Here is a 13649-nt window from a genome sequence, read left to right on the forward strand (position 1 = left end):
AAAAAAGGAATTAGTCCACAGGGGCTCGTATCATTGCTTACAATTTAAATATCACTCGTACACATAGTTTAAAATAATACTAGTATCATTTCGCACTTTATGTCTGACTGATAGTTAAATTGTAAGCAACAATACAACTCCCTGTGAATTAGTTTAAAGTACACTATCTTTAGCAGTTATTAGAATAGGGAAAATTAATTATGCCAGACTAGACAATCCAGCTTCTATAAGTGCAAGTAATGAATTAAATTATCAAATATATAAAATGTAAAAGAAAATTAACATTTTAAAAAAAAGTCGGCTCTTTTTTTACGATTTACTTCCAATGTCCAGGAAGTGAAAATGACCAAGCGGAACTAGCAGGTTTTTGGGGGAACACCTGAAGTAAGGCCTCACTGGACAGTTTATCTGGCGAATTTTCATCCTACAATGACCTATTGCAGAATAATGAGAATAATTTTACACTGAAAATACAAATAAAAACAAACTAATGATTTTTGTAGAAAGCATGCACGTGAGATTTCGACTACGGCAATTAGACTAATTCCTTATAGAATTGGTGGCTTTTATACTGAACCAACACTGCCTCCAACCCCTCTTTTTCATATTCACTTTTGACAGCAAATAGCTATTTTAAATATTTTCCTGTGACAAGCCAGCTAAAAGAATCATTATGTGCCTGATGCATGAATAAAGTTCACTAGTACTATAACAAATTAGCATACTTTTCATCACCCCTCGACATCTAGATTTTTTATATTTATTTACCTCTGTAGCAGACATACGTATATACGTAAGCCAAGTTGGCTCTTCATTTGCAGCCAGTCACGCATTTGATCTCCAGTGCTAGTCTGACTGTGACAGGCAGTCACCAAACAAGCCAACCCATTTTCAAGCCTAACACAAAGTAAATCTAAAAATCATTCCAGATTTAGCTTCTGTGTGAATTTATGAATGCTAGGCTTATCATAATTAGGTTCAAGCCTTCAACCTTAAAAATTAGGAAGTGTAAAGTACGAAACTATCCAGTGAGACCTAAGGCTGCAGTGTCTAAAACCCTTATTACACACATCAATCATACACCAAAATAAAGGGAATTAAAAGTTATTTGAACAATACTTACGATATACAAGTCTTTTATAAGTAGTCAGTATAACCCGTAAGACACACCGGGAAAACTATTTGTCTTTAAAAATCTGACCCAAAATACGAAGCTATAGAGAGCTACCTGAACCTTACTTCGTAAGGAGACAAATTCACAATCGGAATCTCGTTGGCCTTTGATATAGTAAAATATGTGGTGCACGCCAATAGACTAGTCCGGTTCCCTGATCTCTCTCCACTCCGTTACTCTTCGTTATGATAACGAAGAGTAACGAGTGTAGAGAGGTCAGGAAACCAGACTATCCGACAGCCGTGAATCACCAAATTCAGAAAATGAATGTGTATTCGTACAACTATACCCTTGGTCATTTCATGACGTGACGGAAATCACCGATGGATGTTCCGATCGTATAGTATAGGCATTCTTAAGACACAGCAGATACTTGACATAATCACAATGGTTGCAGAAATAAAGAATAATTTGTAGGTTGTCGGTAAACATTTTGCATGAATTTTGTTGAATGTTGGCATTTCATTATATTAGTTGCATTCACTACTGAAGAACATACTCATATGAGTCGACTCAGAACAATCGCTATCCCAAATCAAATGCAGCCACAAGAGACGGAGGCGTGTCGTACCTCTCGTTGAACGCTTGCAAGTGAGTACTGTTTCACTAGTTCGTATTACAAAACTGATTGTTAAACAGATTGGTGTATATCATCGTATTCGCATGTTGCTTTGTAATTTGGAACAATTTTTAGTTTTGCATGATACATTTGAGAATAAAACAGCAAACATTGCGACAAATGTATCGCACAAGACTCGCGATTGGACGATATCAAAGCGTATTACATAAACGACCCACTATTTTTTTTTTTTGTCATAAAGGGGGCGGGGTCTGTGATGTCCTTTAGAACCGTGATATTGTTATTCTTTTATCGGCAGACCAGTCTCCTATTTACCTTTCTTTTTCAAAAACTCTAAGCCATTATTCGCCTCTCCTTTTTTCCTAAAACAAAATCGTTTGAAGCACCAGTATTGTACACACTGCACTATACGTTTTCTAAATATTAGGCTACTAACCGTCTGAATTAAAAAATACAATAAAAGCCACTAATCCTCAAATAAAAAAGTACTCAATAACGGTATTTTTCACACAAAAGAAACAGGCTAGCATGTGTGTTTGATCTGGAATTTTCACGTAGCTTTTACAATTTTTCAGTCATATCACAACGATGTCTGTAGTGTGGCAGTTTATAGGGATCATTAGAACTGGAGCATCATGCCGCAGACTAGTCCGAGTTTTCTCTGACTCGTGTCACCCAATTTTTTTATGTTTGGACATTTACACCCCAGCATAAATGTCCAAATATAAAAAAATGAGGTGGCATTATTGCTGAGTGCCTAGCGAAGTAGCTGCTAGTACCATTTTGTTTTATGTATATATGGCATGACTCGGCCGAGGTTCGAACATGCGACCCCCGCATCCGGCAGACGCTCTAACTACTAGTCCACCTGAGCGATACAGCCTAACATATCAAAATTTAATTGGACCCCCAACTGGTTCTGCCTCTAAGATCTGAGCTTCAGTGAAAACATCGCATCAGAATCATGTCACACATGACTAGAGCGAATACTCAGTAATTATAAACAAAAATATCGTGCAAGCAGTTCTTCCGTGATAATCAGAAACCCACATAGGCAGTCTAATGGTTCATTTATTAGTCGGTGCATAAATATATAATGGAGAAAAAATAGGTGCATATGTGTCGATGATAGAATACATGCACACTAAAATTTATAAACATAGCTACATACAGTGCTATTTGTTAACAGTTGAGTGGCTTTGTTGAATATATTTTAAGTGCATGTTCTTGTTTTAATTAGAGAGTTGTTCGCAGATTTGTGATAAGATTCAGTGGGTGATAGATTTAGTCAGTAGTTTCAGTCGTGTAAATACTCTTTTCCATCCGCAGATCAGATGTATATGTAGTAGATTAACTATGCAGCTGATTGGCCCATTCAGTAAATATATTGTTTGAAATAACCAATACGAAGTTGCCACAGTCAAGTACTTATAGTGTCCCTAAGCCTACCCCATCATTGCGTGACTTGAACAAATCATCTCATATAAGGCTATAAACCGATATAGAGATAATTCTAGGTCTTTTTAGATATGTAACGTGGCAAGGTTAAAACCGTGTTATCACTTCTTCTCTTGATTAAATGGTCATATCAGCATGGTGTTTTCACTGAAAGACTTGTTATTATGCTTTGTTCATCCTACATTAAAATGTTGTCTGTCTGATGTCCAATATGCGACCATCTTGAAAATCTTGTTTTAGCTACTCGTAAATGGCATGTCATTTTGGCACAAAGTATTCGTTACAAGTGTTCTCAAGGTGTCAAGTAGGTATTACGACTCTGTGGCATTAAATCAAATAATAGAAAAGAGCGAAAACCAACAAGTGTTGTAAAATGCATTAAATAACTTATTTTCGTAGAATACAAAGAGAAAATGTAAAAAGTACTTAAGGTATTAATCCCAAATAGCCCTAGAATTTCTAATACAAGTCCTAATGAATAAAGTTCTGAACAAGTTTTAGTGGTATTTAAAATAAGTTCCAACGCAGAAAGTGTGAATGTGTCTGCAATGGCCTCAAGTATGATGATGTGCTAACAGTCTTCAGATGAATCACAGTAATATAATCCAAGATTTCCTTGCTTGAATTCACTATAATTCCAAGTTAATGTCTCTGTCCAAGAATACTATTGAGCACTTTGTAATTCCATATAATAAAATTTAAATTAATAATTCCAGCCCAAATGAAATACTGAACACAACAATAAGACTGAGTCTGCTTCAAGATCTTGTATCACAAATGATTATTTTCTCAGGCAGACAAGATTAAAATGCCCTCTACTTCACCTAGGCCACAATTAGCACCTTCTAAAAAGAATATATTAGTTAATGAAAATTTTCATTCTAGAGGATTCTGTTACTAAAATTACAATATAGAATGTGGTAAACGTCATGTAGGTTAGGTATTTTTTTATGGGGGAATTCCAATAACCCTGACCCAAAGTAAATAAATATGTTTACTTCTATTGGTAGTGATCTCAATATTAAACCCACACTAAGGGAGAAAATATTAACAAAGTATCATTTGTTTACAAAAATAAAAACAAGATCAGTGTCTTTAGTCTGGAACATGGTGAATTCGATTTTGGATAAGGTCAGGTTTAAAATACAATTATTCATAGATATAATGAGTTTTAATAAACACCAAACAAACAAATAACTATGCCAATTAAATATAGACAAATCAATATGGCTAACTCTTAATATGGCCATTATGGTGGGTGTATTGAATATAGTGTTGTCTGTATTCTTCCCAAATGGATGGCTGTGTCAGATGGGATTTTCACAGATAGATTTCTTATGATGCCTAGTTGGTTCTGAATGAAAATGATGCTAAGTCGTACATCCAGTATGACTGCCATGACGGATGTCGTCAAAAGTTTTACTGTCAATGCTCTTCTGATTGGATGATATTACGACATGAGATTTTCACGAAATGATTTCTGGTGATGTCTGCTTTGTCCTAAATGAAAATGTCGCGAATCTGACGTCCAATATGTCCACCGAAGCATTGAATTTTAAACATTTGGCTATCGCTAAAGAATATCAGTTTCAACAGTCAGCATTTAAAACGACAAAAATGCTCTTATCTTCAATTCCTGGAACTTCTTTCGCCCAAAGGTAAGGATCATACTATTTTAGAATCATGATATGTATTTTCGGATAGTTTGACACGCGTAAAAACTATATCGATAAATTAAATTCAACTTCAGAGAGGTTTAGGCTTGTCAGAGTTTAAGCAAGATATTGATATAAGTACTGTATACAAATACTTAGTAATGGAAGCCGTAGAATAGGAACTGAAAATTAGTTTAGTAAATTGAACATACAAGGAAATAATCTGTAAACGGTTAACATGTAAGAAGTTAGATAAAACAGACACAAAACAAATCAAGAAAAGAAACATTTTATCAGAGGTAAATCAAATAAAATTTCAAAGTAGTTGCTAGACATTCTATCTGTTGAACCAATTCCTTCCAATTGTCAGCTTAATGGAATTACAGAAAGAGTCAAAGAATAATGTTTAACAACACACACAGTTAGGGGCTTGTATATTTTAGATTTTGAGTTACGGATTTCGGCAAGAAATTTCAGCTTCATTAATTGCAAGCTCATTAATAATAATAAGAAAACCAAACAAAGAACAATTTTGTAAATCCAGGAGTCAATTACGTTGGGAAATGAGGAGAATGTTAACTTCGTTGCAAAATAAGTGGAAAATGTTGAAAGTAAAGCTGAAGAAAATATAAATTTTCTTGAATCATCAGATGAGGTAACTTCACAAAGGATGAAAGATCGGTGTAAGATTGAACATGGGAAACAAATTGATTAACGTTTATATGAAAATTTTAAAAGAAAAAGAAGAAATCAAAGAAAATTGCTTAAAATTATGGCAAGTGATAGAACTGAAGTACACTGCGTTAGATTACAACATTTATTCCTTGATAGTTCTTTCTATAGGAGTCAAAGAAACTAAATCCATTTCCAGAAATGCTGTAGATTAATTATAATGATGAGGTCGCGAATTAATTGAATAAGCAACATTATAAACACACTATTTACTACGTAGAATTCAACTCAACTCCTACAATAACTTTAAGCGAGCGTTTGAAAACAATATTTAATTTTATAATAGGGTCCCTACCTAACGTGTGTATGCAAGAAGTAATGAAATTTTAATGGTGTTACGATTGACTGCCTAATATCACAAGGATAATTTCCGGATAAAATAATTTTGCAAACGTATTAATTATTGAGTTAATCTCTTTAAATGGTGGACAAATCACCTAAAGAACATAGAATTGATTTTAGTCTGATTAAATGTAATAAAATTTAGAATGATTAGCTAAAGAGAACATTACAGAGTTGTAAGAAAAATGTTATTAAACAGTATACAAGTTTTGTGTTCACTTTGCCTGGTTTGTTCTGGCAAGTGTTTCTGGTTGAGTTGGTGTTGATGGTGCTAGTTTAAGATCTGCGCTGGGCAGTAGCCTTAGACATAGTTTCCCTCTGGCTTTATCAAGGTTTGGTACAACTTGACTAGGTTTTGTTACGAAAGTTTTAAACGACAAGCTGTTATACAAAAACGTGTTAATACACAGTAAGATTGTAACCTGTGCTGTAACCAAGTTTAACACCGTTGACGAAATATTTAGTAAATTAAGAAGCGATAATTAAATAAGTCACAATAAATTAATATGATAGCGAATAGAACAGACTGGTCGTCCTTACTACTTCGCTGTATGTAGAGGCAATGAAGACCAACAAATTATGAGAACCATACGAACAAAGAATAAATGCATAAATATCAGCCTTAGAGAGTGATGTGGAGCATATACAGAAGTCTCATGAGATTGCAATACATTATAATTACAACCTCAACAGTTACAGAAAGAATGAAAGGATGAGAAGAAAGATGATGCTGAAATACTTAAAAGTTAGGTAATGACTTTAAAACTTGTGTGGAAAAGTGAGAAGGTGGATTGACAGATACAAATGATAGTCTTTCAGAAGTAAAGAGAAAGAATGGCTTTGAAGAAGCAGATAGAAAGAGAGTGAAGTCACAAAATAAGGATATTATACGCATGACTTCGATTAGTCCTTTTAAAGCGACATATGATTTATATATTTCAGATGTAAGTAATAAAATAGAGCATTTAAGAGTACTGGGCCTACGAACTCTAGGAGATGAACACCCTGCTGTTATAGAAAACGATTTAACAGGTAGTAAATATTTCCAGGTAAAGAACTTGCTAATAATATTAGTGTGGTGCAAGGAAGAATTGACGAATTAGATAAATAGGTGAAACGAATAGAATTTAATAACAAAAGATAACACTTGTAACAGACGAATTTTAAAAAGAAACGTCGCATTCAAATCAAGAAAGAAATTAATAATAACGTCGACTAATAGTCTTTCGTCTTATGTCAATTAACTGATATAACGTCGACTAACCGTCTTTCATCTTATGAAAAATAATTGATGAAGTTAAATTGGAAATAGACAAATCACTAACAAACTAAACACAGACACGGCACTAAAGAATATTTGAATTAATGATATTACTGCAAGACTAAATCATCATCATATAAGGTTAAAATAAATTTAATCATGAACTACTTGAAAGTGTATTTCCGTTTGATTTTCGCTATACAAAATATTATATTTTGTTGTGGTTTTTTTTTGTTATAGAAAGAGAACTATATATTAAAGTGTTATTGGTCTAAAGAGAGTAAAAGTTCAAATTTAAACGATTTTTTGCAAAAATAAATGCTCTGGTTGTACAAGACCACAAATAGTAACTACGGATTTAAATATGATCCACGACGTTTTGCCTAATACAAGTTGAACGCATTAGATTCATTTTCTATTGTGTTTTTTAAATAAATAATCAGGTTGATATTCTTGTTTTGCAGACTTACACATCCAGTCTTCAGCTGATTACAAACTTTATATTGTATTGACAGTAAAATGACAGGGAATTCTTATGAAGCAGCCCTAATTGTAAATTGAACTACTATATCATTTAACAAATTCGTTTTGAAAAAAATAATGGTAACTTAATATTTCGAAGAATCCAGTATTAAAAAAATTCAGTCAGAGTAGTTGAAGATGATAGTACAAATTATATAAACTTAAACTTTAGTATTTGATGACAGAATACATTTTTAAAATTGGTGAGAGAAAAATTATATATCATTAAATGTCAATATTTAAGATGAGAATGAAAAGCAATATGCCTGTTTTGTCATGTATTTTTTTAAAATGGCTAATATCTGTAAGAGGTTTTGACTTTTTAAACATTTTTAATACCAAGGGAAATAGGTTTATGTAAAGGAGCCAAATGCACCAGTAACAACTGAACTACAAATGAACAACAGTCATATTACAAAATCAGGTGAATCAGTAGTCTCAACTAGACAGTTCATACAAAGACGTATTGAAAGTCAGATACGACTTCAGAGAAGTTGCTTTGAAAGATGTTTAAACAAGTTCATGAGAGACTGGTAAAAAAGATATTAATGGTAATTAATTCATAAAAGGTTTAAGAGATACAGATCTAAACCCCCAGTATAGGTCAATCGATTAAGTTTTCATTCTAATTAATTCCTACAGCGATGCAGTAGTTAATGTCCCGTAATATAATTTTTTTTTTTGTAAGGCCGGTATATATTTAAAGAGAACCCATATATTTGCATGTACATACTACACGCCTCATAAAGTCAAACCAAGGTCAATGCTACCTACGGCAGATGAATTGTAAACGTATCCTGGTCGATCGTTAAATGTTGCATATTTTAAACTTAGCATAGACCATTCAAGAGATTAACTATCGTCATTAGTTCATGCAATTTAATTACCACCTACACTGATATATTTCCTGTGTTCTAATAAATCAAGATGGGCCTATGAAATTTGTACAGCAAAGCAGTCCTGACATTCCTGTATATTAGACTATATTTTAATCAATCATTTCCACACACTTCAACCCATAGTGGAGGGAAGTCAATGCTACTTTCCTAGGACTACTTCGCTGTAAATATCATTATTAAAAATGTTATTTGCCTCAGCCAGTTAACAGCCGGTAAGTGTAATCAATCATCACAAAGGATATAAATTATAATAGTAATAAATGGGTGAAATAAGACAATTGCTTTAGCTGTTAGACTTGTAAATCAACGATTGAGAGTTTAAACCCAGCTGTTGTTGGGGCAGACATCAGTACTGAAACCTGACCGTATAGAAACCAGATTATTCCAACCTCATTTTGAAAAATAAAAACATTCAAATAGAAAACTTAAATTACTTTAAAATAAAAAATAGAAATCGCACTGCTAAAGTATGATTCTGTATGATGCAATATCTCTTGTATACAAAAAATAAAAATAAAGAAATCAAATAGTACCGTTAATGTATCTGAAAGCGTGACACAGAATGTGTAGTACGCAAATATAAAAGAAGTACACAATTTCGATACTAGAGAGAGTTCGAAAGAGATCTGCAAAATATATGCGACCTCTTCCTGTGAAAGGCAATTGATTTCTTTCCTACCTACTAACCACAGAAAGATACATTACCAGTTAGCGTGGACCTTGTGCAATAATTCTGTATAGTGAATGTGAAATGTATACAAATTGGAGGGATAGGTGCTTAGTTTTATTTGTCCTAGAATGATGAATAGTTCTTTAAATTAAATGGAAAAGAAGAATGATGAATTTCTTTTTCATGCTCTGCACTGGTTGTTGGCCTTTTTGTTTCTAAATTATGTATCTTAAGGGCCGTGAATATATTAATAGATATTTAAAATGTCATAATATGTATATAAAAGGCATAATTTTCTCGACAGAACAACTACAAATCCCTAAGAACTGAATGTAATTGTATTTTATGTTACGTCGTGAATGTCTGAATTTTCTGAATGAAATAACCTTGATATCTGACATGAGTGAAAAAATATCACAAGTTTTCACATGCCGTCAGTGAACAAGGCTAACATTATAACCATGAAAATAGATTCTGTTCTAAAACGCTTATGTCATCGTGGGGTAAAAGGAGAATTGTGTTACTGTTTATATTTTTGTGCGAATAATCACAAAATACAACAGAACATAACAGTAAACCGCTGACATCGCGGGGCATCCAGTAAAAAATCAGTCACTTCAGTCTCTTATACAGTAAATCTTGCTAATTGTTTTAGAGAGAAAAAAAATGGCAGAAGGTGATTTTGGTCAAGAATTTAATAATCATGTTTATAGCCAGGATGGCATTAATGTACATTATAATAAATGGAAGTAATGTTAAATTAAATATCATTAAAGAAAAAAATTCTTACATTAGAGATTTGAAACTCGTCATCTAGGAGTTTCACAATTAAATACACAACTAATTGATGAATAGAAAGAATTTGTGAAGCATAGTTTTGACATATATAAGACACAATAGTATGGAAACACAGAACACTCTTTTACTATACATAAAAATGGACAAAATACGCTTCATATCCAAAGAAGGGTAAACCGACTACAGTTTTGGCATCTAACTATATGTATACTCACAGAGGTGTAAGTAATTTAGTGTATGTACCATATTATGAGTTACTATAACAGTATGCTGAGCAGCTAACAAAAGCTATTGAAGAAATAGGCGTACATTTCAACAATTGAGTCATTAGCGCCAACAAATATCACCAGGGGAAAAACACAATTTTTATGACAAAACTTTATCACAGGAAGTTAGAAATGATACAGTAGGTTTCAGTTACAGTCTAAAACTACAAAATATTAGAAAATGAGATAAAAAGGAACTTCGAAGATTTAAAAAGGCGTTATTCAGTAAAGGAAAGGTAAAAGATTATGACATTAAGTGGTCATGTAAATGCAGTGGAAGTAGTTAATTAAAAACTTTAATGAGTGAAAGCAGGATTTAATTTATTTGGTCTAGAGAGCCATACAACGATATAGGTAATACAAAATTGCAATTAAAAAATGTCTTGAAAGAATTTTTGCAAGATTTTGAAAGCAAAGTAGATCAGATTGAAATAAACTTAACTGATATAGAAAACCATTATAGAGAAAATAGTATTAACAATAATGTTAAAGAAATAATACCTTAAATAAAAGGTTAAAGCGACTGTTTAAAGAAAACATGTTAAAACCTGCTGTTATTTTATTTTATAGCTATTGCTATGATAGCAGCAACTGTAAGTCTATTCAGCTAATTTTTAAAAAAAAATTTAAAACAGAAACAGGCGCCGGTGGAGGAGAAGGTTGTGGTAGCGGTTGTTTTAGTTATAGATTAATTCATTTATAAATTTAAAAAAAGTATGAGAAATGTTTCCACATTTCCTAATGTCAGAAAGAAGATGTTACTACGAACGAAATATGTTTAATTACGTGTGTGTGTTGTTGTTGTTCTTGTGTACGTTTAACATGGTTCTGTGTTGTGTTTCATAAAGGTCGGGATATCTATTTATGTGGCGCCATGAAAGGTTGATGAGTTGGAGAGATGGTATCAATGAGCAGTATTCTACAGTCACCAATACAGGCTCTTGTACGGCCAGCCATGTGGCTTCCATTCCTTCGTAAATTTCACAGCTATAGTGAAACGTAAGTATCTAAAGAAATTCCTTGTGTATATCAATTCTTCCCCGACCAGCTAGCCTTTATTCCCCAGACCCCAAGTAATTCGTGTCAATTTGTGTGCCAGAGGTCATAGCATGTTCTTCATAAATAAAAATATGGAATTCGCTGAAACTTGACAGTAACGATGTGGAGTAGTCGCTTTAAACAGGAGCCAGAAAATTATGCAACATATCGATGAGTAAAAGACCTATATTCTCATTCAAAGCAATTAAAACCTTTTTATTTCGTTTATTTCACAAGCCGACGTGGGAATCAAGTACAGTATCTAAAAACCAGACACCGTAGTTCACCATTTCCTACATTACATGGTCACGTGATCCAAATACCGCCGTCTACATTTTCCCGACATCAGCGGTCGAATGGTAACAGGAATTAGGCAACCTATATAATGAAAATGCCAATCCAATTATGTCACTAAATTTGGCAATCTTTTGACTAATTAGATATTATAAAGAAAAGTAGACTGTTCACAAATCCCGATTTTTATGGGTTTATTGAAACGTCAAATTGTATGGTAATTGCTATTTCTGGGTGGGTGTGTATGTGTGATTTGGATTTTTAACATTGCTTTAACAATGTTTCAGTCATAGCGCTACGATGTCTGCATTGTTGCAGTTTATAGTGATGTCTGGGACATCATGCCGCAGACATGTAGTATCATGTCCCACCCAGTCACATTATCCTGACACCAAGCCGACCGGATATGGGGACCGCAGTCGAAACTTAACTGATCTCTTCCAGTCATTGCGCAGTAGTACAGGAAAGTACGAGCGATAACATACATGGTGTATGCAGTTCGTCAACACCAGGTGAGATGCCAGTAGTAGAACTCTAACCTATACATTATATTCATCGACCGGACAAAAACCATTGACATATTCCGCCGTGGTGGCCTTTGGAAGAAAAGGACAAAATTTGGTTGTCTAAAGAAATTCGTATTGGTGGTACGTCATTTCCATGATGGCATGCTCGCTTGTGTCGTGGGCGAGGATGAATCATCTGAATCATTACCAGTCACCAGTGGAGTCAGGCAAGACCGTATATTGGTCCCAGCCCTGTTCATTATGGTTTCCTATGCTATGCTTACTGACGCCTTCCGTCCGTCTGTAATCTGAGGAAACTACAGGCTAAGACAATGTTACAGGAAGTGGATATTCATGATCTTCTATCTGCTGACGACTGTTCTATGAATTTTATGTATAAGTCTGACATGCAACATAGTATGGACCATTTCTCCTCAGCCTGTCACAGTATCGATCTCACAATCAATATAAAGAAGACAAGCGATGCACCAACCTGCACTAGGAAAGCCTTACATAGAGCCTGACGTCACAATAAATGGTCAAACCCTACTGGCAATGAGCAAGTTCAGAAATATCGGCAGCACTTTGATACGTACAGTCCACATCGATGATGAAATCAACTCCAGAATTGCTAAAGCAAGTGTGGCTTTTGGCAGACTACGTGTGAATGTGTGTGAGCACAGAGGAGTCGGTCTGCAAACAATTGTGTAGATAACCCTGATGTATGCTTGCGAAATCTAGACGGGGTACAGAGGCCATGCAAAGAAGCTTAACCATTTTCATATTCGCTGCCTGAGGAAAATTACGAGAATAAGTTGACAGGTTTGGTCCCAGACCCTGAGCTTCTCACACGGGCAGGAATTCCAAGCAACCATACTTTGCTGAGAAATCACAGTTGAGATGGACAGGTTACGTCACTAGGATGTCAGAAGGGCGGCTACAAAATACAAATGCACGGCAAACTGAAGGAGGAAGCGCGATCTCGGGGTGGTCAGAAGAAAAGCTTGAAATATTTCGTCAGTTCATCCTTAAAACACTTCAACACTTGACTATGAATCTTGGGAAGATATCACAACATGTCGCAGTCTCACTTATACTGGAGCTACACACTTTGAACTGAGGAGAATTGCAGAATCGCGAGCTTCGTAAATGTCAGAACTGCAGTACGTCCTCTGTTGAGCAAACTGTCGTGGCATCCCCTGTCAGTAGTGCCACAGACAGCTCAGAACACAAAATGGAAATGGCTGTTCAGCCACTCACAGACACGAAGCAAGCCAGTTAGTGATGTCATTGTCATCTTCGGACTCGAATGACGAATAACAACAGCATCACATGCCACAATCGCGGGTTTTGGCGAATTCGGTGTTTTCGATCATGAACACACTCTGATCTCACAAACTCCGACATAAATGTCCAGATATCTTAAAAGGTTTGGGAACGGTTAGAAGAAACAA

The 13649-nt window shown here is 34.5% G+C and overlaps 1 protein-coding gene across 4 annotated transcripts in view; it reads left to right on the top strand.

Annotated features, from left to right (window-relative positions):
- Positions 1 to 13649, top strand: part of LOC149775760 (uncharacterized) — a 29225-nt gene that overhangs the window by 442 nt on the left and 15134 nt on the right. For 2 of the 4 annotated variants that reach the window (XM_089943403.1, XM_089943407.1), the window contains exons 1-2: positions 1610 to 1765; positions 11206 to 11356. In XM_089943403.1, coding sequence (XP_089799529.1) covers positions 11256 to 11356 — 101 coding nt within the window. In that variant the 5' untranslated portion in view covers positions 1610 to 1765; positions 11206 to 11255. Of the gene's footprint in view, positions 1 to 1609; positions 1766 to 6883; positions 6974 to 11205; positions 11357 to 13649 lie in introns of those variants that run through there. The other 2 variants (XM_089943404.1, XM_089943405.1) reach the window with 2 other exon arrangements.

The sequence above is a fragment of the Sinohyriopsis cumingii genome, chromosome 19 (assembly GCF_028554795.1).
Source record: "Sinohyriopsis cumingii isolate HCF-2022 chromosome 19, ASM2855479v2, whole genome shotgun sequence".
NCBI classification, from domain to species: Eukaryota; Metazoa; Mollusca; class Bivalvia; order Unionida; family Unionidae; genus Sinohyriopsis; species Sinohyriopsis cumingii.